Source organism: Astatotilapia calliptera, chromosome 3, assembly GCF_900246225.1.
Source record: "Astatotilapia calliptera chromosome 3, fAstCal1.2, whole genome shotgun sequence".
NCBI classification, from domain to species: domain Eukaryota; kingdom Metazoa; phylum Chordata; class Actinopteri; order Cichliformes; family Cichlidae; genus Astatotilapia; species Astatotilapia calliptera.
Genome location: NC_039304.1, coordinates 48,777,108 through 48,801,934, shown reverse-complemented (window position 1 = coordinate 48,801,934; position 24,827 = coordinate 48,777,108). Strand labels below are relative to the sequence as shown.

General features: G+C 42.7%; 1 protein-coding gene across 1 annotated transcript; it reads left to right on the top strand.

The window, feature by feature from the left end:
* Positions 1-16,371: 16,371 nt before the first annotated feature.
* On the top strand, positions 16,372-23,332 carry LOC113019634 (butyrophilin subfamily 2 member A2-like). Its single transcript, XM_026163400.1, has 5 exons — positions 16,372-16,420; positions 18,040-18,155; positions 18,370-18,711; positions 22,840-23,127; positions 23,244-23,332. Exons 2-5 carry the CDS (start codon positions 18,056-18,058, stop codon positions 23,264-23,266), a joined length of 753 nt encoding a protein of 250 aa, XP_026019185.1. The 5' UTR covers positions 16,372-16,420; positions 18,040-18,055; the 3' UTR covers positions 23,267-23,332.
* The last annotated feature ends 1,495 nt before the right edge of the window (positions 23,333-24,827 follow it).

Sequence of the window (24,827 nt, the reverse complement as noted above, 5' to 3'; positions counted from 1 at the left end):
GGCAAGTGTTTGTCCTTTTTTGTTCCGCAGGTACAGTATGTGATATCAAGGGCAGGCGGTCATCACTGGGGGAAGACAAGAAGCAGACGTACTTCCAAGAAGGAGCTGCAGTGAGGACACAGCCAGGTCACTGAGGTCAGATCTCAGAATCTGAAACAGCTCAGGTTTATATTCTAGGGGTTATAAAAAAAATTAAAATGTATTGTAACACTGATGTGCGTGTTTCGAATACTCCCAGATCAAAACAAGAGTATGTCACCCAAATTTGACACCAAAGAGCTCAAAGATTTGGACCAGTAGGTTCGGCTACGTACAGGAGAGGCGAACTGAATGAGACTCAGACAACCGCGAGTTTTGATAAATAACCGGAATTGTATTTTTCTTTTCAATTAGAAACAACAGGACATTATGACAAACATACAAAACACTTACAAATGAAATTATTCCCTTTCGGTACCAGTACTCTCTTAATAATACCTTTTGGCAAAATCACAGTAATGATTCGATGAAAAAAAAGAAATCTTACCTGGGTGCACCCTTTCTAGAAGTACAGTTCACATCCAACAATGAACCACAATTTCAATCATCAGCATATAAATGGTAACACTTATTTGCATTTTCACAGACTTCGTTAACAAATAGCAACAGTTAATCAGCTGGAGGATTATTTCCAGCCGCTCACACTCACTTTTGTTCACATTCATGGAATGTACAGAGTCTGTAAAACAAGTCCTTAACACGACCCGCCCGTGAGTCCAGGGGGATGTGTGTGAAGAAGGGGGACTACGAGTACAAAATGGCGTGGTGTGTTTCTATTTTGTTGCATCTGGCCTACCACACTCTGATGTGCAGGACAGAACAAAGTCATTTGGTCCTTCAACAGGGTTGGCTCGCGATCAATTTCAGGATCCGTTGGAATGCACCAGGAAGATACAACCAAAGAAACAAAAAAAAACAAAACCAAACAAAAGAAAAAACCTGACCTGTCAACGACAGTGTCATGGGACATATTAAGTTCCTCATAAAATCCCAATTCACACATTCACTTCAACTGCTGGGTTTCAGTAATTTGAACAAAGTTTCCTACAGAACATTCCTAAACAAATATCATTAAACACTGGAACATTTTACTTGCAAGGCCTTCATGAAACACATAAATAATGAACAAGTAAAATATTTTGCTCACCGATCTCAGAATTAGAAAGACGGAGCAGCGCGAGATGGCGCACGACCGATGAAATGGCGCCGTCTTTAACTCCCGACCTTTCTCGACTAAGCAATGTAAAAAGAACCAGCTAATTACTCGTCTTAGCAATATACATACAGTAAAACAATCTTTCGTAAACGGCGAGTGCTAGCTCTCCGTCTATATTACTCTTTTTCATACCTCGTCTCAGTAAATCGCCGTGTCTCGTTTCCTCACTAGCTTGCTCATGGAAGGTTCGCGAGCGGAAGAGAAAAGAGAAAAATCTGTGTCCTCCTAGGCAGGGGCGGCAGGCGGAGCCTGTACCACGTCTCAGCAGCTCATTGGCCTAGAGTAACATGTGTCTAAACCAGAACAGTTAACTCCTTAACTGCTGCACCTATGGTTTATTCATTAAAAATGAAGTGTGCTGCTTAGATTAATGATTCTTTTATTCTGGTGTATTCTAGTTAAGCCATACTCAAATATGGGTTACACCCTCCCCACTTGATGGTATGCACGTCCCTGTGCATCCAAATGGTTAGACTGCATAGAGCTTGAAATGGCTTCGTTTAGGCTATTAAATACTGCGTTAACAACATACAGTAAGGGGTTACCTAAGGTAGAATACTGCAACCTTTCTGGTGTCTGACGTGACCTTTGAGATCGACGAAGAACGTCATGTTCTTCCTGAGAGCTGTTCTGTGAACCAAATGAACTGGGCTGCTCAGTTATGACTCTTTCTTGGTCATTAGGATGCTCTAGCATCGTCTCATCCACTTCGGGCAGGACTTGCTCACTAGGTTGCTGGGTCCTTTCCACAGGATTTTTAACTTGAACGTTGGTTTCCCGCAAACTAGGCTCAGGTAAGTCCACATGTTCGGGTAAGTTCTCAGTTGCAGTTTCAGGTAAGTTCACAACTTCCGTTTCGGGTAAGTTCACAACTTCCGTTTCCTCAATTTCCTCTGATTGTCTGTCACGTCCGATGGGATTGTCACATTCGGTGGGGTTGTCACGTTCGGTGGGGTCGTCACATTCGGTGGGGTCGTCACATTCGGTGGGGTCGTCACATTCGGTGGGGTTGTCACATTCGGTGGGGTCGTCATATTCAGTGGGGTCGTCACATTCGGTGGGGTTGTCACATTCGGCTTCATCATAAGCTGGAAGTGGTCTCTGCACACTTTCAGCACGGGGCACAACGAGAGTCGGCTTGATGGAACTGGTAATGGAGATTGGTATCCAGGTGGGTACTGGGAAGTACTCGGAGTCGAGGTCGTCGTCGTCGTCTTCCTGGACAACAGTTTGCCTTGTGTTCCGCCGAGCTTGGGGCTTTTTGGGACTGTTTTCAGTTGACTCCGTGACCGGTATGAAGCTACAAGGAAGGAGCAGGTCTCTGTGCACTGTTCGGACTGGTCTTTCTTTCGCTTCCGGTTTAACCGTATAGACTGGTAGTTCACCCGCTCTTCTCAGAACTACATACACATCTTCCTCCCATTTGTCTGCCAACTTATGTTTTCCCCTCAGTTTAACATTACGCACGAGAACCCTGTCGCCCACGTTGAGAGTTGAGTCAACCACTTGCTTGTCAAAGCGGGTTTTATTGCGCTCAGCATTCTTTTGTGCGTTTGATGTTGCGATCTTAAAACTTTCCTCCAACCTATGTTTCAGATCACTGACGTACTGGGAGTGTGACTTCTTCTGAGCATCCACAGGCAACCCAAATACTAGATCAATGGGAAGCCTTGGTTGTCTCCCAAACATCAGCACATAAGGCGAATAGCCTGTCACATCATTCTTGGTACAATTATATGCATGTACTAGAGGCTTTACATACTCTTTCCAATGCAACTTCTCATTGTCATTCAGGGTACCAAGCATTTGGAGAAGTGTTCTGTTGAACCTCTCAACTGGATTGGCTCTGGGGTGATACGGCGTTGTGTGTATCTTTTTCATGCCGATAATTTCGCAGAGTTCTTTTATTGTCTTCGATTCGAAATCGGGACCTTGATCACTTAAAAGTCTCTCTGGGACACCATAATGAACAATTAAGTTCTCCCAGAGGGCCTTTGCAACAGTGCGCGCTCGTTGGTTGGGTGTAGGGACAGCTACTGCGAACTTAGTGAAGTGATCAGTCATAACTAATACATCCTTAGTGTTAGACTGATCTGGCTCAATAGATAGATAATCTATACAGACCAGTTCAAGGGGCCTGCTTGTCTTGATGTTCATGAGGGGAGCTGCCCTCTCCGGCCTACACTTCCGGCGAACACACCGTTCACACGTGTTGATCATTTTTTCAACTGACGTCTGCATTTTTGGCCAGTAAAACCGAGTTCTGACCAGGTCAATAGTGCGGTGAGTTCCTAGGTGGCCCATGTTACTGTGGAGGTGTTGGAAGACTACTGACCTCAACTCCTCGGGTAACACGAGTTGAAAGGAGATGTCTGGACCGGTTTGCCTCTTTCTGTAAAGAACTCCATTCTGCAGTTCAAGACGACTGAGCTCACGCAGCAACAAGGGAAGCTCAGGTAGTTCTGCTCTAAGACTGGGAGGTGGGGTCTGACCAGTTTCTAACAGAGTGACTATAGCATCGAGAGCTGGGTCTAGCCTCTGTTTCTGTCTGAGCTCATCCTCTGCCATAGGTGGGGGAAGAGGAGAACCATCCAACAGCTCTTCTGCAAAGCTATCAGGGACAGCTGTAGCATGTAAGGCTAAGGACTCAACTAAAGCCAAGCCTGGGCAAGTGAATGACACTGAATCCGGGCCTGCAGAATTAACTGAATGCCTTTCGCAGATGGCCTGTACAACCTCCCTAGAAACCATTTCTTTGTCATCGCCACTGAGGTGAGTGAGGGCGAATTGCCGGATCCTTTCACTTTCCTTCTGTGAGACAGGATCATCACCTGGGCTACCATGACGACGACGAGACACTGCATCCGCGTCTACGTTTTGTTTATCAGCCCTGTACTGGAGTTGGAATGAAAAAGTAGACAAGGCTGAGAGCCAACGGTAACTCGTTGCATCCAGCTTCGCTGATGTTAGGATGTACGTTAACGGATTACTGTCTGTCACTACTGTGAATTCCGTACCATACAGGTAGTCGGAGAACTTTTCGGTGACAGCCCACTTGAGAGCCAAGAACTCCAGCTTATGGGCTGGATACCTCATTTCACTTCTTGAAAGTCCTCTGCTAGCAAAGGCTATGGCCCTCAACTGTCCATCCTGGAGTTGGTACAGAGCGGCACCAAGGCCAATGGTACTAGCATCCGTGTGGAGGATATATGGGAGTCTGGGGTCGGCAAAACCCAACACTGGGGCCGAGGTTAGCCTACCAATGACTTGTTCAAAAGCCTCTTGACACTTTTGAGTCCACCTGTCCCCAAATAGCTCTTTCGGGCTATGGTACATGGAGCTTTGTTGCTTCGTGGGTCTTTTCTTTCCTTTTCTCAATGGTGGGTAACCAGCGGTTAACTCATTCAACGGCCTTACAATATTAGAAAAACCCTGGATGAATCGCCGGTAGTACCCAGCAAAGCCCAAAAATGACCTTAACTCTTTAAGGTTGGTGGGGACGGGCCAACTCGTGAGGGCTTTGATCTTCTCTGCATCAGTCTCGACTCCACGTTCTGACACAACATGGCCGAGATACTTAACAGAGGTTTGGAAAAATTTACACTTCTCGGGTGCCAATTTTAACCCAAACTCTTTCAACCACAACAGGACCCTCTTCAGGCGTTGCTCGTGTTCTTCAAGAGATGATGAAAAGATGATGAGATCATCAATAAAGACAAGTACCTCCTTAAGATTCATCGGACCCATACACCGCTCCATGAGCCTTTGAAAAGTGGAGGAATTCCCAACATCCTAAGGGACATACGAAGGCTGTTTTCTGCTTGTCCGACTCTGACATTTCAATCTGATAGTATCCCGACTTGAGATCCAGGACCGAGAACCATTTCGACCCTGCTAGAGCGGATAAAGCTTCTTCCAGATTCGGGAGTGCATATGCATCTTTGATGGTTTGGAGGTTCAACCTCCGGTAGTCAATGCACAAGCGAACTGAACCATCTTTCTTTTTGACTACTACGATTGGGGAAGCGAATGGTGATTCAGATTCCCGTATCACTCCCACGTCAAGCAGTTCCTGCAGGTGCTTCCTCACGGCTTCCACATCGTGTGGATGTATTGGTCGGGGTCTGGACTTGAATGGGGTTTCATCACTAAGCTTGATGTGATGTTGCACCTTTTCTGTGTGTCCAAAATCCAATGCATGCTGCGAAAATACTTCAGGCATTGAATTTAGCAATTTTGTGACACGATTTCTCCATTCATCAGGCAAGACATTTCCAAAGTCGAAACTGATTTCTTCAGGTTGAGAAGAATTTCCTGAGTGGTCTGAAGAGTTTGACATCTTCTCTGTCTGTTCTTTACATATGACTCTGGTCACAGCATTAATGTCAGCTAGCACACGGCCTGACGGGACAACAATGTCGTGATCGGTTTCATTTTTCACTATAACCGGCAGCTTACAAGGCCGCTTGGCTGGCAGGTTGACAAGACCAGTTAACACAAGCAAACCACTGGGCAAGGGAAAATCTGATGACGATTCGACAACTGCACATTTCTCATTAATGGAGTTGGGAATGTACACCGAAGCTTCTAAAACCGCCGTCTGCCCTGCCGCCACCACAGCTTGCTCTTTACCCGTTAACTTTGCACACCCAAGGCTGCAATTGTTAGCGGCTTTTCGACATACTCCAAGGATTTTGAGGAGCGCTCTGAAACCATGGGGGACGGGCTGAAAGTTCGCACTGGACTCATGGAAGTCAGCATAAAGGGCATCTAGAGTATTTGTACCTATCAAGATCTGTTCTCGCGCCTTGGCTCGCAGAGGGGGGATAACTAATGCTAGGGTATTAACACTAATATCCGAACCCACAAAGTTCTTGGGAAAGGTGATTGAGAGTTCTACATAACCTAGATAAGGGACGGATTGGCCGTTTGCACACTCTACGTCCAGGAGATCGCCCAACGGGTTTATAGGCAAGTCTGAGAGATGCTTCTCATAAAAACTCTGAGGCACGGTTGTCACTTGTGACCCTGTATCAAGAAGACAGTTCGTTTCTCTGCCAGCGATAATGACAGTAGCAGAAGTTTTAGTTCCGACCAACCCCTTTGGAAGGTGTATAGACGGCGCTTTTGACTGAACTTCCCTTGAAAAGGCACGTTGAGGCTTGGTACGAGAATTGTCTCCGGCAGCCCCCACTTGTCCCACACTGGAGGCTGGGATTAGTTTAAAGGCGGCTCATCACTGGCCCTAGTTGATGCTTCCCAACTAGATTGCCTTTCTCTCAGCTGTTTTCTCTTTGTGGCCACTAAGGATGGATTTGGTTCGTTTTCACATGATGAGGCAATATGACCGTCCTCACCACAGTGAAAGCAATACCAAGGACGCAGCTTTGCATTGGCTTTTGCAAAGTTCTGTGTGGTCGAAGCCTTCCTTTTCGTGGGGTAGACTTCGACTTTGGCATTAACTGTGTGGCACTCTGACTTTGAGTGCTTGGGCTGATTTTGCTTTTGACTTTCTATTTTCCAACTGTTAAGTTGTGCACTCAAATCAGCAATTTGTTTCTTTAACACATCGAGGTCGGACTCACAGCTACTTGCTGTTTGTACATTTGACATGGCCCGGTGCTTTGGATTACTAGGGCCAGGTTTGCTCTGACCAAGATGTTGTCTCATACGACGGACTTTTGAGGCTTGCTTGTCCTCTTCCGTGCGTAGAAGCAAGAGTAGCTCAGAGAACGAAGGCGGGCTCTCTTTTCTTTGTCCTAGCTGGAGGTCACTGATGAGATTATCCTCCCAACAGCCGCGAAGGAATTGCTTTAGCAATTGCTTGTCAAAATCCGACACATTGACACCTCCTCGTCGTATTGCTTTGGTCAAACAGACATGTAACCTTTGCAAATAGGCTGATGGTCTTTCTCCTTCATTCTGAAGTGTGTTCATGAATCGCGCATAGAGCTCATCGCCATCTTCGACGGCTCCAAACGCAGAATCGAGTACTCTCAGGTACTCAGAGGGTCTAGCATTTGGACCTAAATGCTTAGTGACATCTGTGGCAGGCGACAGAAGACTGTCAAGTATCCTCTGTGTGCAGTTCAAGTCAGAAACGGCTGGATCACTCATGAGGACTTCAACACTTGTGCGCCAGGCGTCGTAATCAGCTTCACTGTTAGGGCGAGGAATGCGCCCAGAGAAAGCTCTAATCCTGCTCGGCATGGGCGAGTGTGAAGAAACTTCACTACTGCGCACCACATGTTCAACTACCACCCGCCGGACATTGGGCGGGTTAAGCTCAAGTGTGGGATGGAACTGGGTCGGTGAGTCAAGATCGGTCAGGTTTTGATTTAAGATTGGAATCGAATCCATAGACTGTGAAAAATCAGCAGCAGGTTGACTGGGGGAATGGTCACCCTGTGCATGCAAACTTGTCTCGCCTCTGTCAACAGGGGGAGAAACTGTAGGCTGAGGAGATAGGGGAGGCGCGTTTAAGTTAGCCAGTCCCTCTTTGAGCATGTTTTCTAGTGAATGGCCACTAAGATTGGCCATTTCAGACAGTTGTCTCATGTATGCTCTTGTGACATTCCTTGCATTCGCTGCATATGCCTCAGTTAAACTCCTAATTCCAAACGTGACTTCAGGCTGAGCAGAGCTTCGAATAGTCTGCGGCAAAAGAGGATTCAAAGTATCCATTGCACTGGCATGATTGAACTCAGCTATGATCTGCCTGTGAAACTCAGAATGCGGATCATCTATACGGATGTGGCGGTTAACTGAACCGTGTTTCCCCAGGTAAATAGCTACTTCCTCATCAAGGTCACTGTTAGTAAGCCCTTTTATGATTACAGAGTTAGGGATTTTAATTGCCTCTTTAAGTACTACATCCATTTTGTCAAACTAGGTTTTGATTGTTTCTTATCGTTGTAATACTTAATAAGATGAGTCTCATGCAGTTTCACAATAACTCCTGGCTGCTGGCTCGCCAACTTGTAACACTGATGTGCGTGTTTCGAATACTCCCAGATCAAAACAAGAGTATGTCACCCAAATTTGACACCAAAGAGCTCAAAGATTTGGACCAGTAGGTTCGGCTACGTACAGGAGAGGCGAACTGAATGAGACTCAGACAACCGCGAGTTTTGAAAAATAACCGGAATTGTATTTTCTTTTCAATTAGAAACAACAGGACATTATGACAAACATACAAAACACTTACAAATGAAATTATTCCCTTTCGGTACCAGTACTCTCTTAATAATACCTTTTGGCAAAATCACAGTAATCATTCGATGAAAAAAAAGAAATCTTACCTGGGTGCACCCTTTCTAGAAGTACAGTTCACATCCAACAATGAACCACAATTTCAATCATCAGCATATAAATGGTAACACTTATTTGCATTTTCACAGACTTCGTTAACAAATAGCAACAGTTAATCAGCTGGAGGATTATTTCCAGCCGCTCACACTCACTTTTGTTCACATTCATGGAATGTACAGAGTCCGTAAAACAAGTCCTTAAAACGACCCGCCCGTGAGTCCAGGGGGGACTACGAGTACAAAATGGCGTGGTGTGTTTCTGTTTTGTTGCATCTGGCCTACCACACTCTGATGTGCAGGACAGAACAAAGTCATTTGGTCCTTCAACAGGGTTGGCTCGCCATCAATTTCAGGATCCGTTGGAATGCACCAGGAAGATACAACCAAAGAAACAAAAAAAACAAAACCAAACAAAAGAAAAAACCTGACCTGTCAACGACAGTGTCATGGGACATATTAAGTTCCTCATAAAATCCCAATTCACACATTCACTTCAACTGCTGGGTTTCAGTAATTTGAACAAAGTTTCCTACAGAACATTCCTAAACAATTATCATTAAACACTGGAACATTTTACTTGCAAGGCCTTCATGAAACACCTGCCGGTGGATCACTGACTTCCTGACGGACAGGAAGCAGCATGTGAGGCTGGGAAAGAATGTCTCGGACTCCCGGACCATCAGCACCGGCTCCCCTCAGGGCTGTGTTCTTTCTCCTCTGCTCTTCTCCCTGTACACCAACTGCTGCACCTCCACCCACCAGTCTGTCAAGCTAATCAAGTTTGCAGATGACACCACCGTTATTGGGCTCATCTCGGACGGGGATGAGTCTGCCTACAGGAGGGAGGTTGAACGTCTGGTGTCCTGGTGCAGCCACAATAACCTGGTGCTGAATGCCCAGAAGACAGTGGAGATTATTGTGGACTTCAGGAAGCACACAGCCCCACTCCCCCCCATCATCCTGACTGACACCCCCATCACCTCTGTGGACTCATTCCGCTTCCTGGGTACCACCATCACCCAGGACCTGAAGTGGGAGCCCACCATCACCTCCATCATCAAGAAAGCCCAGCAGAGGATGTACTTCCTGAGGCAGCTGAAGAAATTCAACCTGCCAACACGGACGATGATGCAGTTCTACACCGCAATCATCGAGTCCATCCTCACCTCCTCCATCACTGTGTGGTACGCTGGAGCCACTATCAGGGACAAACAGAGACTGCAGCGTGTTGTGCGCTCTGCTGAGAAGGTGATTGGCTGCAGACTCCCATCTCTGCAGGACCTGTACACCTCCAGGACATTGCGGCGTGCAGCCCGGATCTCAGCTGACCCTTCTCACCCTGGACACAGTCTGTTTGACCTGCTCCCCTCAGGCAGGAGGCTCCGGTCCATTCGCACCAGAACCTCTCGCCATAAGAACAGTTTCTTCCCCTCTGCTGTTGGACACATGAACAATAACCATATGACTGTTCCCTCCACTAACACATGACCCTACGCTGTGTCACTGCATCATTCCATGTTTGGCACTGATCACCACCTGCACTCATGTATATATCTTTCTACGTAGCACTTTTAATTCTTATTCTTACTTTTATTTTTTCATGTCTATTTAAGCGCAACTTATGACACTATGTTTGCACTGAAGCACCGCAGCAATTTCCTGATGTTGTAAACCTGCTCAACATTTGGCAATAAACCCCTTTCTGATTTCTGATTTCTAAATAATGAACAAGTAAAATATTTTGCTCACCGATCTCAGAATTAGAAAGACGGAGCAGCGCGAGATGGCGCACGACCGATGAAATGGCGCCGTCTTTAACTCCCGACCTTTCTCGACTAAGCAATGTAAAAAGAACCAGCTAATTACTCGTCTTAGCAATATACATACAGTAAAACAATCTTTCGTAAACGGCGAGTGCTAGCTCTCCGTCTATATTACTCTTTTTCATACCTCGTCTCAGTAAATCGCTGTGTCTCGTTTCCTCACTAGCTTGCTCATGGAAAGTTCGCGAGCGGAAGAGAAAAGAGAAAAATCTGTGTCCTCCTAGGCAGGGGCGGCAGGCGGAGCCTGTACCACGTCTCAGCAGCTCATTGGCCTAGAGTAGCACATGTCTAAACCAGAACAGTTAACTCCTTAACTGCTGCACCTATGGTTTATTCATTACAAATGAAGTGTGCTGCTTAGATTAATGATTCTTTTATTCTGGTGTATTCTAGTTAAGCCATACTCAAATATGGGTTACATGTATTTATAAAGAAACCTTTAAATAATAGTCATAATTCTGATTATTATTAGAAATATCAAACATTTAAGTGGATTTTCTGTTACACATATTGTCTTAGCCCTGCGATAAACTGGCAGCCTGTCCTGTCTTTGTCCTGTATCAGCTGGGATAGGCTTCATCCTCCCGTGACTCTGAATTGGATACATTGTATTCCAATTATGTAATCTGATCATTTACAAACTCAAGGTATCTAATCAAAATGTAAGTAATAATTATTAAATGGGAAAGCAGAAATAAGTGTGACATGAATGTAAATGTGTGAGCTGACATAGAGGACAGCTACATGCAGTCTGAAAAACCTTTGTTCTCAAGTTTGCAGGTCTATCAGCACGAGACATTCTTAAAAGGTGCATACATCTCACCTTTGGCAGAGAGCCAGCTTTCTTCCCCAAATTCAGTAAAGCTGCCCTTGTAGAGTCCTTCATCAGACTTGGAAACTGTGGGGTTGGTAATGTTTCCTGTTGAGCTTTTCCCAATAAAGATGCCATGTTTATAGAATTCAGCAGTGAGGGTGTCTGATTCTTTTTACATTGCAGAGCCACTTTATTACCCTCCATCACAGGATGGGGAGGACTCTCCAGTATCACAGTGCCAAGAATTTATCTTAAATCTCTTCTCATGCCCTATAGATAATGGATAATAAATTATAGTTTAGGATAAACACACAATATGGACAAGTTAACTGGATCGCCTGTACATTACAACCATGGGAACTGATCGGCCATAGAAACCCACACTGCACACCATAAGTAGTTTCATTGGTCTTCCTCTTTGTTGTATAATGTACAAAGTGTTTTGAGTGCTGAAGTACAGTAGAAAACCATTATATCAGAAAGAGTCTATTTACTATTCACAATCGCAAAATCATATAGCATAGGAGATTTTACTACTACCTTGTAAATCTTCAATTTTACTTTGACAAAAAAAATGAGGAAAACACACACACAAGCAAACAATAACCGAAAAAAGGAATAGGCTGAAGCCATATGGCTTGTAATTATCCTATCCTTTACCCCATAGGACTAATCAAATACTTACCCAAGAAAATAAATAACGTTCTAGCAACCTTTTGCTTGCCAGAACGTGATCTGCACTTGAATCCATCTGTTAGCCTTGACAGTGACTCTTTGCACATTCATATAGCTCATTTGAATTTAGAATGCACTTTGCATTCAGCCTCCACTGATGATAGTCACAAACAGATTTGAATATACACAGCCATCTTTCATTTTCAAGAATTCTAGTTTGATTTTTGTTTGCATTCATATTTTTTAACGAAATGTTGAATACAGCTATGATAGACTGGGTCCTTCCCAGGGTACATTGCCTTTCACTCAAGGATCCCAGGACATTGCTCAGCCCCACCATGACCCTGGGTGGATACGTGGTTATAAAATGAAATGACTGATATTGAATATGAATATTCCTTAAAAAGCAGCGGGGCTAGGGGAGGGTCTGTGCTGACGGACGTGGGTTACTGACCTGGCAACCTGGCTGCCCCTGGGTGGGTCCGGGATGGGCGTGAGGTTCTGGGGGCGCTCCGTCTCTGGGCTGGGGCCCGGGCCGGGCCTCGGGGGCTTGGGTCCTGGTTGGTGTGTTGCCGGGGTTGTGGGCGGGTGGGTGCATGGGGGCCCGGCCCTGGAGCAGGGTGCCGCCGGTGCGTCGAGCCGCCTGGGGGGCTCTTCAACTGGTGGGGGGGATGGTCACATCTTGCAGGAGCTTTCTTCTCTTCAGGAACTCTCTGCAGGAGGGGGAGATACAGGAGAGGTGGAGGAAGATCTCAGCCTGGGCGTTTACCGTCTTATGTAGTCTGGAAGATGTGTGGATGGTGGGGTGGGTGCAGTTTTCTCTGTGGTGGGGTTGGGTGGACTGTCCAGGGCTCTGTGGAGCCGGGGGGCGCTACTGCACTGGGCCCCGGTCTGATGGGCCTGGGCCCCCCTTCCCTGGCGGGTCGCAGAGGGTGGGAGTGCCTACTGGGGTCAGCGGGGGAGCTGGCCCCAGGGAGGGGTTACCTGCCCCTCCCTTCCTTCCCTCCCCATCTCCAGCTGCCTCCCTCTTCCCCCTCCTCCACAACCACCCACCCATGCCGGGCCTTCGAGTGGGGGTATGTCACCAGGGTGCAGAGGAGGCTACCCCCCCTGTCCCCTTCTGGCTGCCTCTGCCTCAATTTTATCCCACAACTTAGACATTCACATTATTCACACTCTCATTACACATACATATAGGATCTTGGGGGTGGGCACAATCACGGAGTCCAAATCACCATCAGGGTGTATACCTCACCCCTGACGTCGTTGCCCACCTCTCAATTTTAAATACACTTAGTCATTGAGGGCTAGCAGGAGGGACTATGCGCTTACCTGCTGCTCCTTGGCAGGTGGCTCCATGCCCTCCTGGGTTTTAATTGCACCTTAGAACACATATGCATCAACACTACAATGAGCGGGTGGAGGGAGGTTTGGAGTCTTCTCCCACCCCCATTCTCTGCGGCCTGCTGGAGCGGGAGGGCTAGTAGGAGGAGTTGGCCGTCCGACTGCGGTCTGGGGTGTGGGGCCGCCCTGCTGCTGCGGAGTCGGGGTGGTCTGCCTCTCCCCACCGCAGGGAAAAGGGTAACACCACCTGGGTCTGGGTGCAATTCCCCCCTCCAGGGGCAAGGGTACCTAGACCCGGTTTGTAGAGTACGCTTGGGGAGTGTGATTGTGTGTACAGCGTCTCTTTATGTCTGTCTCCACGTTGGTTGAGTGTGGAGTGAGTGCATATGAGAGCATGAGGATGGGAATGGATGTTTGTGTCTGTGTGTGCCTGTATGTCTGTGTCTATATGTCAGGTTGGGTATCAGACGCCACCTCTCTGGGGACACCTCAGGCCCTCCAAGGTTTGGAGGCCTATCTCCACCCACCACCACTTCCCCTGCCGGCGGCGGACTCCCTCAGGTGTCGGTGTGTTGGTGGTTCTTTGTGTCTGGGGGTGGGCGTCCGGGTACACACCGGCTCACTCCTTGGCGGCCGCTTGTCGGGGCCTGGGGCCTGGGGCTCGCTCGGGCCCCTTTGGAGGTGGGGTGCCCCCGGCCTCTCGGCCTGGGGCTCGGTCACTCAGGCACAGCTGGGGGCCGGCGGAGATCACGGGCGCGTCACTGCAACTCCCCTGACTTCTGCTCCGCGGCTGCTGGGCGAGCCCTCATCTGGGACTCTCCTCAGCTCTTACTGGAACAGTGGTGCGGCTGCCCCCCTGTTGGTCTTCCATGGTCTCTTGTGTTCTGGGGGCCTCTGGATGTCTGGAGTTTTGATCTCCTCCATACCCGCTTCACACCCTGGAGGACGGGGCTGTGGCCCCCCCACACTCCCTAGCAGATCATTACATGGAGAAACCTTTGGAATGCAAGCATGCTGATCCACACAGGTATGCACACATGGGTATTCACAGACGCGGACTAAAGCTTTCTTGGCTGCTGCCTCAAAGCACACTGTGCGCTGTCTATCTTGCGTGCTGCACAATATCGTTTATTATTTAGTAAATATTGATATCTATGACTAGCTAGTTTATTGTGATGGTGCTTTGTTTTCTCTATTATTATGTTACTCTTTGTTGTTTGCTGTCTCCTCTGTTTGTTTTTTTTTTTTTTTTTTTTTTTTTTTCTCCATACAGGTGACCCAGGAGTTCTTTTTTTTTTTTCTCTCTCTCTTCCCCCCCCTTCTCACCGTCTCTTCTCCCCTTTGGTTTTCTTTCTTTCTCTCCCCCTCTTTCTCTCATTCATTCCCCCTGTCCTATTTATTAAAAAAAAAAAAAAAAAAAAAAAAATGACAAAGGATGAACTGAAGCTCTGCCATCACGTAATGTCGCATACTGCTGTTTCTGATGTCATTTAAAAAAAAAGAAAAAAAAAAAAAAAAAAAAAGAAATTATAATACAAATTCCTGGGTATTTGTCAGATTCATCAAGAATAATATAGATTACATATGTCTGAATTGCTAACCCTAGCTCCACAAACAATAATACCCTGGACTGACAGTATTATTACATGCTGCCATCATGAATAGATTTGATCAGTTCCAATTATAAAAGAAAAGGAAAACATAAACACAGAAAAAAAAGCAAAATAGAAAAACTTAAAATTGTGTGGTAATTTTCTTCCCAACTCAAAAGAAAATGCATGACACACAGGCATGTGCAGAGGGGTGGGCGGAAAGGGCTTGAGCACCTGCCCCTTTCCTGATGGATGCCCCAAGTGCCCTTTTCTTGAGGCATTTTTTTTAATGTGTCTGTGCATGTGGAGTCCTGCCTGTGCCCCTCAACAATAATATTTAACTATTAATCAAGTTTTGCTAAATAAAAGGAACTGGATTGCATCAGTCCAGCCTGTTCTCACTGAGGAACCCGAAAGGTGACCGTCCGTGTTCTTATGCTACGCGCCAGGTTATGGATGAAAATCAATGTTATATGAGTAATAATTTTAAAAATCTATACACATAAAACAGACACACGCACGCACGCACGCACATACAGTGACATTTAGAGCTCCTTCAGAGTACTGTATATATTATGGCCACAAGTTTCCATCATTGTGCTGATCCAGAATCCTTCTCTTAATATGTATTACTAGAGCTATAATAATAAAGCAATGAGAAAAAAAATAAAGTAATAAATAGGAAAAAATGTATTTACGATTATTCCATTTGTTTCCACTCTGTGCAGGGAGAAAGCTTATTAAATTTTTAAACTGTAGAGATACAATAATTTATCAGCAAATGAGCATTTTGCCATATTTGAAATATAAATGTAATGTAATCGAATGTATTTTTTTAAATAGTGTTGTTTTTTTTATAATATCGAAATTATAATAATGTATAATTAAGTGGATATGCATATTAGATAACGTTTAGTGAAATATAAGTCCTCCAGAAAGGCAGGAAAAGCCCTGAACTTACTCTGCTTCCCCCTTCCATCTCCTCATCTGAGTTATCACTCTCCACTTGCTGTCCATCTGAGAACAGGGCACAATTTTCCTTCTTGTAGGTGTCAAGAAGGAATATTTGGCACTACAAAAACAAAATAATGCAGTGAAATCAGTTTTGTTGCTGATGGTTGTCCAAAACTTTAATCAGCACCAATATCCCATTCATATACTGTTTAGTATATCAAGTCAAGTGGTTTTTATTGTCATTTCAGCCATGTACAGTGATACAGTACAGAGTGAAATGAGACAACATTCCTCCTTTTTGGAAAATAAATTATTTGAAAGCTTGCCAAAATATATCTAAAGACTGCACATAGGATTGTCCAGTTCGAAAGATTTTACAAGAACAATCTCAGTCCACAGGCTATAACACAAAGGCTCCCTGGCCTTAAGTACTAATTGCCTGGGTGCCTCCTTTCTGTGGAGAAACAGCTCTACACAGAGGTGGTACATAAGGCTGGAAAGAGGGTAGGACACGTCCACGCAGGCAACACAGCCAGTAAACTCTAAATACTCTGATATGCCATATCAAACAAGGTACAGATCAATGATTAACAGATGAGGTCATTTCAGTGGACTTTGACAGAGAAACTGACTGCATCCTGTGACTGTGCGAGGCAAGTAGGCTTTAATAATACTTTAAATTTCATTTAAAATTATCAGTAGGGAAATGATTGGTTGCATAAAATGCTTTTAATCATTTGTTCAATCTGGCCAAACCTTTTAGTCTGTTGTTTGTTTTCTACATCTGACCGAGTGAATATGGAGTGTCATGGTCCTGGGTCGGTGACCCAGTGTTTTGACTTTTGTTTTATTATTATTATTAATCTGTGATTTCGTTGTGGTTTATGATTACTTGTGTTTTGGTTTCTGTTTTGTATGTCATGTCACTGTTGTCTCTGTGCTCCGTGGTCCCTTTGTTCAGTGTGAAGTCCTTGCCTCTGTCGTGTGTTTCCTGTTTTACTTTGACGGTCCCTTGACCCATGGCAGTGTTTCTAGTTTCACGTCTCCCCTGTTTCAGCTGTCTAATTTTTGTCATCTGTGTTTCCCTCCTGGCCCTCATTCCCTCGTTTACTCCTTGTATTTATTTTCTGTGTTTTCCTCCGAGTATAAGTACCCTGTGTGTTCTGTTCACAGTTTTTCCGGTTTGGTTTTATTTTGACTTGTGCAAGCAATAAAGCTTAGGTCATTTGAGTTTAAGTTTTACATCCTGGAGTCTGCTTCTGGTTCCTCCCTTCCTGCCTTCTGCACACAGACCTTGAAAGGAGGATGCAAAAGTGCTTGAAGTCATGTCATATGATATTGTGACTGGAGAGCTAGGGGAAAGTAGACCACAGAAAAAAAGTTGATATAAATGTGTATATAAGATATATATGAGTGTCATAATATTTAATATGTTTTCTCATTGGTACATTTGATATGCAATATAATATTTTACAAATGAAGTATCAATATTATACAAATATGGCACAGGCACTCCCGTTCTGAGAGTGAATTATCAACAGCATATCAAGCTGACTGTGTGAACCATGTAGCCTAGACTTAACTGTTCAGCCTTTGTAGTGTTTTAAGTTGTTATAACCCTGAAAAGTACATGTATGGAGAATTTTAACTGAGAACACATTCCACAATTTTAGCATCTGTGTCGTATGAACATCCAATTAAAGCTGCTGTCTGAAACTCACAGACCGGGGGCCTCTTGCGGCCCACGTCACCCCTACTTGCGGCCCGTATATTGAAGAAATATAACGCAATTTGGCCCTTGAAGTCACTTTTTTTCTTAGGGAGGATTTGTTTGTTGCTGAGTGCAATGTCCAAATACATTCTTTTAATTCAAAAAATTAATTCATATGAAGGCAATATGAGCAGAGAGTACAAACATGTTGAGGGATTGGCTCTGTTGGTTCAATGAGAGAGGTATTTGTAAAGAAAACAATTTTCACTAGCAGTCAGAAACTAATGTGTACACTTATGTCTGCATTTTTAATTTTGTTAAATACGAACAAAATTATAGCAGAAGTGCTGCCACGCGTCTGGCCAGAAAAAGATTTGTTTTCAATTTGTTCATTTGGTAGTTGACACACACACAATGACAGAATGACAGTTGCCTCAATATGTTTTATACTGTATGTCTACAATTGTGATGTGAAAAGCCAAATCATAATTGTTTATAGTGATTATTTGTATGATTAATGTGCAATTTCTTTATGATTTTTTCCCATATTTTTCATTTCAGTCTTCAAACTTCTACAATGTTTCACCTGAAGGACGGACGTTGCTGTAAAATGCCACTTGGGGCCATCTGTGTCTTTCTTTTTCATCACTCTATTTTTTTCATTCAGTTTTGTGGAGGTGAATAAGTCTTATGTTCATGAAGTTACACAAATTATACAAAACATCGAAGTCTATTAATTACACAGATATTTATGTTATTGATTAAATATCAGCCATTTAATTTATGTCATAGAGTAAAACAGCAAATTTAAAAGAGTTACATCACCTGGGCTTCCGAACCTTTTTTTTTTTTTTTTAACATGTTTAACACGTATTTGTAATTTTCCTTTAGGTGTGTCTCAGGTGGTTGGTCCATCTGAGCCAGTTGTGGCAATAGTTGGTGATGACACTGTGTTACCATGCCATCTGGATCCTGCTGTGAATGCTGCTGATATGACAGTAGAGTGGACACGATCTGACCTCACACCTAAATTTGTGCATGTTTGGCGTGACGGCGTGGAGCTCGTGAATAAAAAAAATGAAGCCTACATGGAAAGAACATCCCTACCCATTAACAACCTGAAGCTCGGAGACATTTCACTAAAACTCTCCAAAGTGAAACTGTCAGATAGGGGATCATACAAATGCTTCATTCCTGCCCTTAGTGGACAAACCAGTGTTGAGCTTGTTGTTGGTAAGTGGAGATATCGTCCTTGTACAGAAAGGTCAAAATGATATCTGATGTTGAAAATCATCAGTCATTATTTAGTTTAGAAAAAGTACAATGATAGTAGTAAAAAATCATAAGGGTAAAATAAACATGTTCTGCTGCACTATCATTTAACACATATATGCAAAAGAACATACAGAATAACACTAAAATCAAACCAATAACAATGTGCATTCAGTGTAGAGTCAATATTTGTGCTCAAAATGATGACAAACTGAAAAGAAAAATCTACACATCATCACTGAAAGGGAAAATTATTCATTTCCATTTTTAGATGAAGTGTTTTCTCAGCTAAAAGACACACTGTGGCCTCTTTATTCTATTTTACAAAGTGAGCCAATGTTTATTTAAATCAATTTCCACAAACATTTTTGCTCTAGTTTTTTTTTTGCATTCTGTTGTTTTATTACATATATATTGAATCCATTCAAAATTAATGTTAACAATTAAAACAAGTGAATCCTTGTTGTTGCATTAGTACTGGAATAAATTTAGGAAAGGTTCACTCATAAATTAAAGATAGCTTGTAATAATAAGTCAAAGACAGCTGCAATGAATGCAATCAATAACAATATCAAAAGTTGTGTAATGTCTTATTTTGTTTTATTGTAGTTAGTGTTGGTAAGGTGGCACCATTTTTCAAATGGAAGTACAAAGGTAGCTGATAAGCAGTTTTAGACAATGTGTTAGGTCCAACATTAAAACTACTTGATTAAAAGGGTCTTGGTGCTGCTTGCCTGGTCAGAAGAGATTGATCTATTGTTTGGGCTGTCCTTTTTGTGCCTGAGACAGGGATATATATAGGCAGGAAATCGTTTGGCTTCTGATGGTTGTGGAATGGCCATTTGAGGACAGGGCTTGTTGTATTCAATTGAATTCCAAATCCAAATCACAACAACAGTCGCCCCAAGGCGCTTTATATTGTACAGTAGATCCTACAATAATAGATACAGAGAAAAACACAACAATCATATGACCCCCTATGAGCAAGCACTTTGGCGACAGTGGGAAGGAAAAACTCCCTTTAAACAGGAAGAAACCTCCAGCAGATCCAGGGTCAGGGAGGAGCGGCCATCTGCTGCGACCGGTTGGGGTGAGAGAAGAAAAACAAGATGAAAGACATGCTGTGGAAGAGAGACAGAGGTTAATAGCAGGTACGATTCAATGCAGAGAGGTCTATTAACACATAGTGAGTGAGAAAGGTGACTGGAAAGGAAAAACTCAATGCATCATGGAAATCCCCCGGCAGCCTATGTCTATTGCAGCATAACTAAGGGAGGATTCAGGGTCACCTGGTCCAGCCCTAACTATATGCTTTAGCAAAAAGGAAAGTTTTAAGCCTAATCTTGAAAGTAGAGATAGTGTCTGTCTCCCGAATCCAAACTGGAAGCTGGTTCCACAGAAGAGGGGCCTGAAAACTGAAGGCTCTCCCTCCCATTCTACTTTTAAATACTCTAGGAACAACAAGTAGGCCTGCAGTGCGAGAGCGAAGTGCTCTAATAGGGTGATATGGTACTACAAGGTCATTAAGATAAGATGGGGCCTGATTATTTAAGACCTTGTATGTGAGGAGCAGGATTTTGAATTCAATTCTGGATTTAACAGGAAGCCAATGAAGGGAAGCCAAAACAGGAGAAATATGCTCTCTCTGTCTAGTCCCTGTCAGTACTCTTGCTGCAGCATTTTGGATTAACTGAAGGCTTTTCAGTGAGTTTTTTGGACATCCTGATAATAATGAATTACAGTAGTCCAGCCTGGAAGTAATAAATGCATGAACTAGTTTTTCAGCGCCACTCTGAGACAGGATATTTCTAATTTTACAGATGTTGTGCAAATATAAGAAGGCAGTCTTACATATTTCTTTAATATGTGCGTTGACATATCCTGGTCAAAAATGACTCCAAGGTTCCTCACAGCGTTACTGGAGGCCAAGGTAATGCCATCCAGAGTAAGAATCTGGTTAGATACCATATTTCTAAGATTTTCAGGGCCGAGTACAATAACCTCAGTTTTATCTGAATTAAGAAGCAGAAAGTTAGCGGCCATCCAGGTCTTTATGTCTTTAAGACATTCCTGCAGTTTAACTAATTGGTGTGTGTTATCTGGCTTCATGGACAGATAGAGCTGGGTGTCATCTGCATAGCAGTGAAAATTTATGCTATGTCTTCTAATGATACTGCCTAGGGGAAGCATGTATAATGTAAACAGAATTGGTCCTAGCACTGAACCCTGTGGAACTCCATAATTAACCTCAGTGTGTGAAGAGGACTCTCCATTTACATGCACAAATTGGAGTCTATTAGATAGATATGATACAAACCACTGCAGTGCAGTACCTCTAATACCTACAGCATGTTCTAATCGCTCTAATAGGATATTATGGTCAACAGTATCGAATGCTGCACTAAGGTCTAGCAGGACAAGCACAGAGATGAGTCCACTGTCAGAGGCCATAAGAAGATCATTTGTAACCTTCACTAAAGCTGTTTCTGTGCTGTGCTGAGCTCTGAAACCTGACTGAAACTCTTCAAATAAACCATTCCTCTGCAGATGATCTGTTAGCTGTTTGACAACTACTCTTTCAAGGATTTTTGATATGAAAGGAAGGTTGGAGATTGGCCTATAATTAGCTAAGACTGCTGGGTCTAGAGATGGCTTTTTGAGTAAAGGTTTAACTACAGCCAGCTTGAAGGCCTGTGATACATAGCCGATTATTAGAGGTAGGTTGATCATATTTAATATCGAAGAATTAATTAATGGCAGGACTTCTTTGAGCAGTTTTGTAGGAATGGGGTCTAAAAGACAGGTTGATGGTTTGGAGGAAGTAATTATTGAAGTTAACTCAGAAAGATCAATTGGAGAAAAAGAGTCTAACTTAACATCAATGGTACTAAGAGTAGCTGTAGATAATATTACATCTGTGGGATGATTATTGGTAATTTTTTCTCTAATGATTAAAATTTTATTTGTGAAGAAGTTCATGAAGTCATTACTAGTTAACGTTAAAAGGATGGTTGGCTCAAAAGAGCTCTGACTTTTTGTCAGCCTGGCTACAGTGCTGAAGAGAAACCTGGGGTTGTTCTTATTTTCTTCAATCAGTGACAAATAGTAAGATGTTCTGGCTTTGCGGAGGGCATTCTTATAAAGCAGCAAACTATTTCTCCAGGCTAAATGATGATCCTCTAAATTTGTGACACGCCATTTCCTCTCCAGATTACGAGTCATCTGCTTTAGGGTACGTGTTTGAGAATTATACCACGGAGTCAGGTACTTCTGATTAGAGACCTTAGTTTTCACAGGAGCTACAGTATCCAGAGTCGTACGTATTGAGGAGGTAAAATTATTAACAAGATAATCGACCTCTGTTGGGGTAGCGTTCAGATAGCTGTTCTGCTCTATGTTGGTACAGGGCATTGAAGATGATAACAGTGGGTGGATTATATTCCTAAACTTAGTTACAGTGAATGAATACTCTATCATATTATTATCTGGGGAGTTTGAAGGATGGGTTGACAACAAAGTCATTCCTGTTCCTTGAGTAGTTTTTGATGTGTGCAAAAGGAAGGAAATTATCATCTGTTTTTTGTCCTGTCTTCTTCCGCTCATCAGCGACCAGTTATGGCAGATGGCTGCCGCTCTCTGAAGCTGGTTTTACTGGAAGTTTCTTCATGTTTAAATGGAATTTTTCATTCCTGTTGTTGCCATGTGCTTGATCATAGGGAGTCATCAGTTTCTCTTTATTATTGAAAGGTCTCTACCTTGCAATATGAAGCACCTTAGTTTGACTGTTTGACTGTGATTTGGCACTATATAAGTAAAGCTGAATTGAAGTGAAATAAAAATAAAGCAGTCGGTAGTGCATTACAACTGCTTGATTGTTGATATGTTAAAGAAGCCCCTAAATGAATGTCAGTGCCTTATGTATTGACAGCAGGGCATTATAGAAGTTAGTGTTTTTCATGTCACTATTCAGTGGTTCAAATATGATTGGTGTAAAAGTAGTCAATACATTTCCCAGAATTTTAAACTTGGCTCTTTGGTGACTGTAACTGGTAGCAACACTAATGTGTTTTCTCTTTTCCTAATCTTTAGGTGTAGTTTCATCAATTATCATCACTTTAATGAGAAATAGTGCGGACAGTAGTAAAGTGGTGTTACAGTGTGAGTCTGCAGGCTGGTATCCAGAGCCTGAGCTGCTGTGGTTGGACGGTGAGGGAAACCTCCTCTCTGCTGGCCCTGCAGAGACCCTCAGAGGTCCTGATGACCTCTATACTGTCAGCAGCAGAGTGACTGTGGAGAAGAGACACAGCAACAACATCACCTGCAGAGTCCAACAGAGGAACACCAACAAGAGCAGAGAGACACACATACATGTTCCAGGTAAAAAACAAGTTATTTAGTTATATTTTTTTTGTTTGTTTGTAAAATTGCTGCAGGCTACTTGTTGATATTATGTGTGTTCTCATTACAGGTGATTTATTTAATCCTCCATGTAGTTCTGCTGGTCACATCATCATAAGTGTTGTTGTGACAGTCCTGCTTATTCTGGCAGTTGTCTCTGTTGTCTGGAAATATCGTTCAAAACATCAAGGTACAGTTTTTTGACTAAAAATGAAAATAAAGTGACTAAGAAAATCATCAATTATTTATTAAAGAAAGACAAAATAATGTATTTCTGTCAATTTAAATGACTTTTTTTGTACAACAGGAAGAAACACAAAAATTTCCACTGATCACAGTGAGCGTCAGCCCCTCACTGAGAAAAAAAGAGAAGCACTGCATCTCACAGAAGATAGTAGTGACACTGTCGACTTTGATATGACACAAGAAAACCTCAACACTTGGTTTAAAGAAGGAGAGGAAGACAAATTTCATTCGATAATGGTGGTTCAATTTTTAATGAGTCATAAATGTGACTTAGAAAATGATATTTATGAACTGAAACTGACACTGCTTGAGCTACAAAAACAGCATGATGAAAATCAGAGTCAGCTGGTAAACAATATTAAACAAATAGAACAAAATGAAAAAACATCTGACAAAATAAATGAAGAAGAGGGCATTGAAACAGAAAATAATTTTGAAAAAATGAAGGAAAACCTTGAAAAAGAAATAGAGGAAAAGGAAACAGAAAGAAAATCAGTGTTGTATGGGATTGATGTAATGACAGAGAAGAAAAAGGAGTTAGATGACACTTTATACAAAATTCATACACAGAGGGAGAAAATAGAGAAGAGGAGAAATGAAATTCAAATACAGTTCCAATCAGGAAATTCAGAGGCATAAAAGTGAACATTAAATAACACTCACATTATTCATTTAAGCATTCATTTATCACAGTTAAACAAGTAAGACATTTACAATCTCTAACACAGCACTACAAGATATATTACATGGATGAAACCAAATCCAAAACAGCAGCTATAGTAAAGACGATATGAATTGTACTTATTTCACAGAAGAGAGCCTGTCATCACCAGTTTTAACACAACAGCAGAAATTGGTTGAGATACCCTAGTGACACAATTTTAAATTAACTTTAGTTACCTCTAGTGGGCATATAATTTATGACAACTGCATATAAGGAGAAATGTGTTTCAGAGCCAAAAGACAGTTGCGCTCTTTCAGTCACAAAGAACATTACAGTGTTATTGTTCCATTTTAATAAAATTCTAATTATAATATAAACCTAATATTAGATCATTTTACATATTTGGTGCCATGTACCAGTCCATACATATACTTTTACTTTTTTTTCTTTTTTTTTCTTTTTATTGTCTTTTTTCTTTTTTAATGTGCAAGTTATTTACATTTTATATAATATGAGATAATAATCAGATTTCTGACTGTAACTTGTCTTTCTAAATTCCCTACAAGTGTGTATTTCTTTTTTGTTTGGTGAAAAAGAAATCAGTTTTTGTTGTGTAAAAATATTAAGCATGCCATTAAAATCTTTAAAATGTGTAAAGAAAAAAGAAAAAAAAAAAGAAGTACCTTATCAGGAGAATTAACTTTATTTGCAAAATACATTTAGTAATATACAATTGCTATTAATTGTATACATTTATGGCAGTTATGAT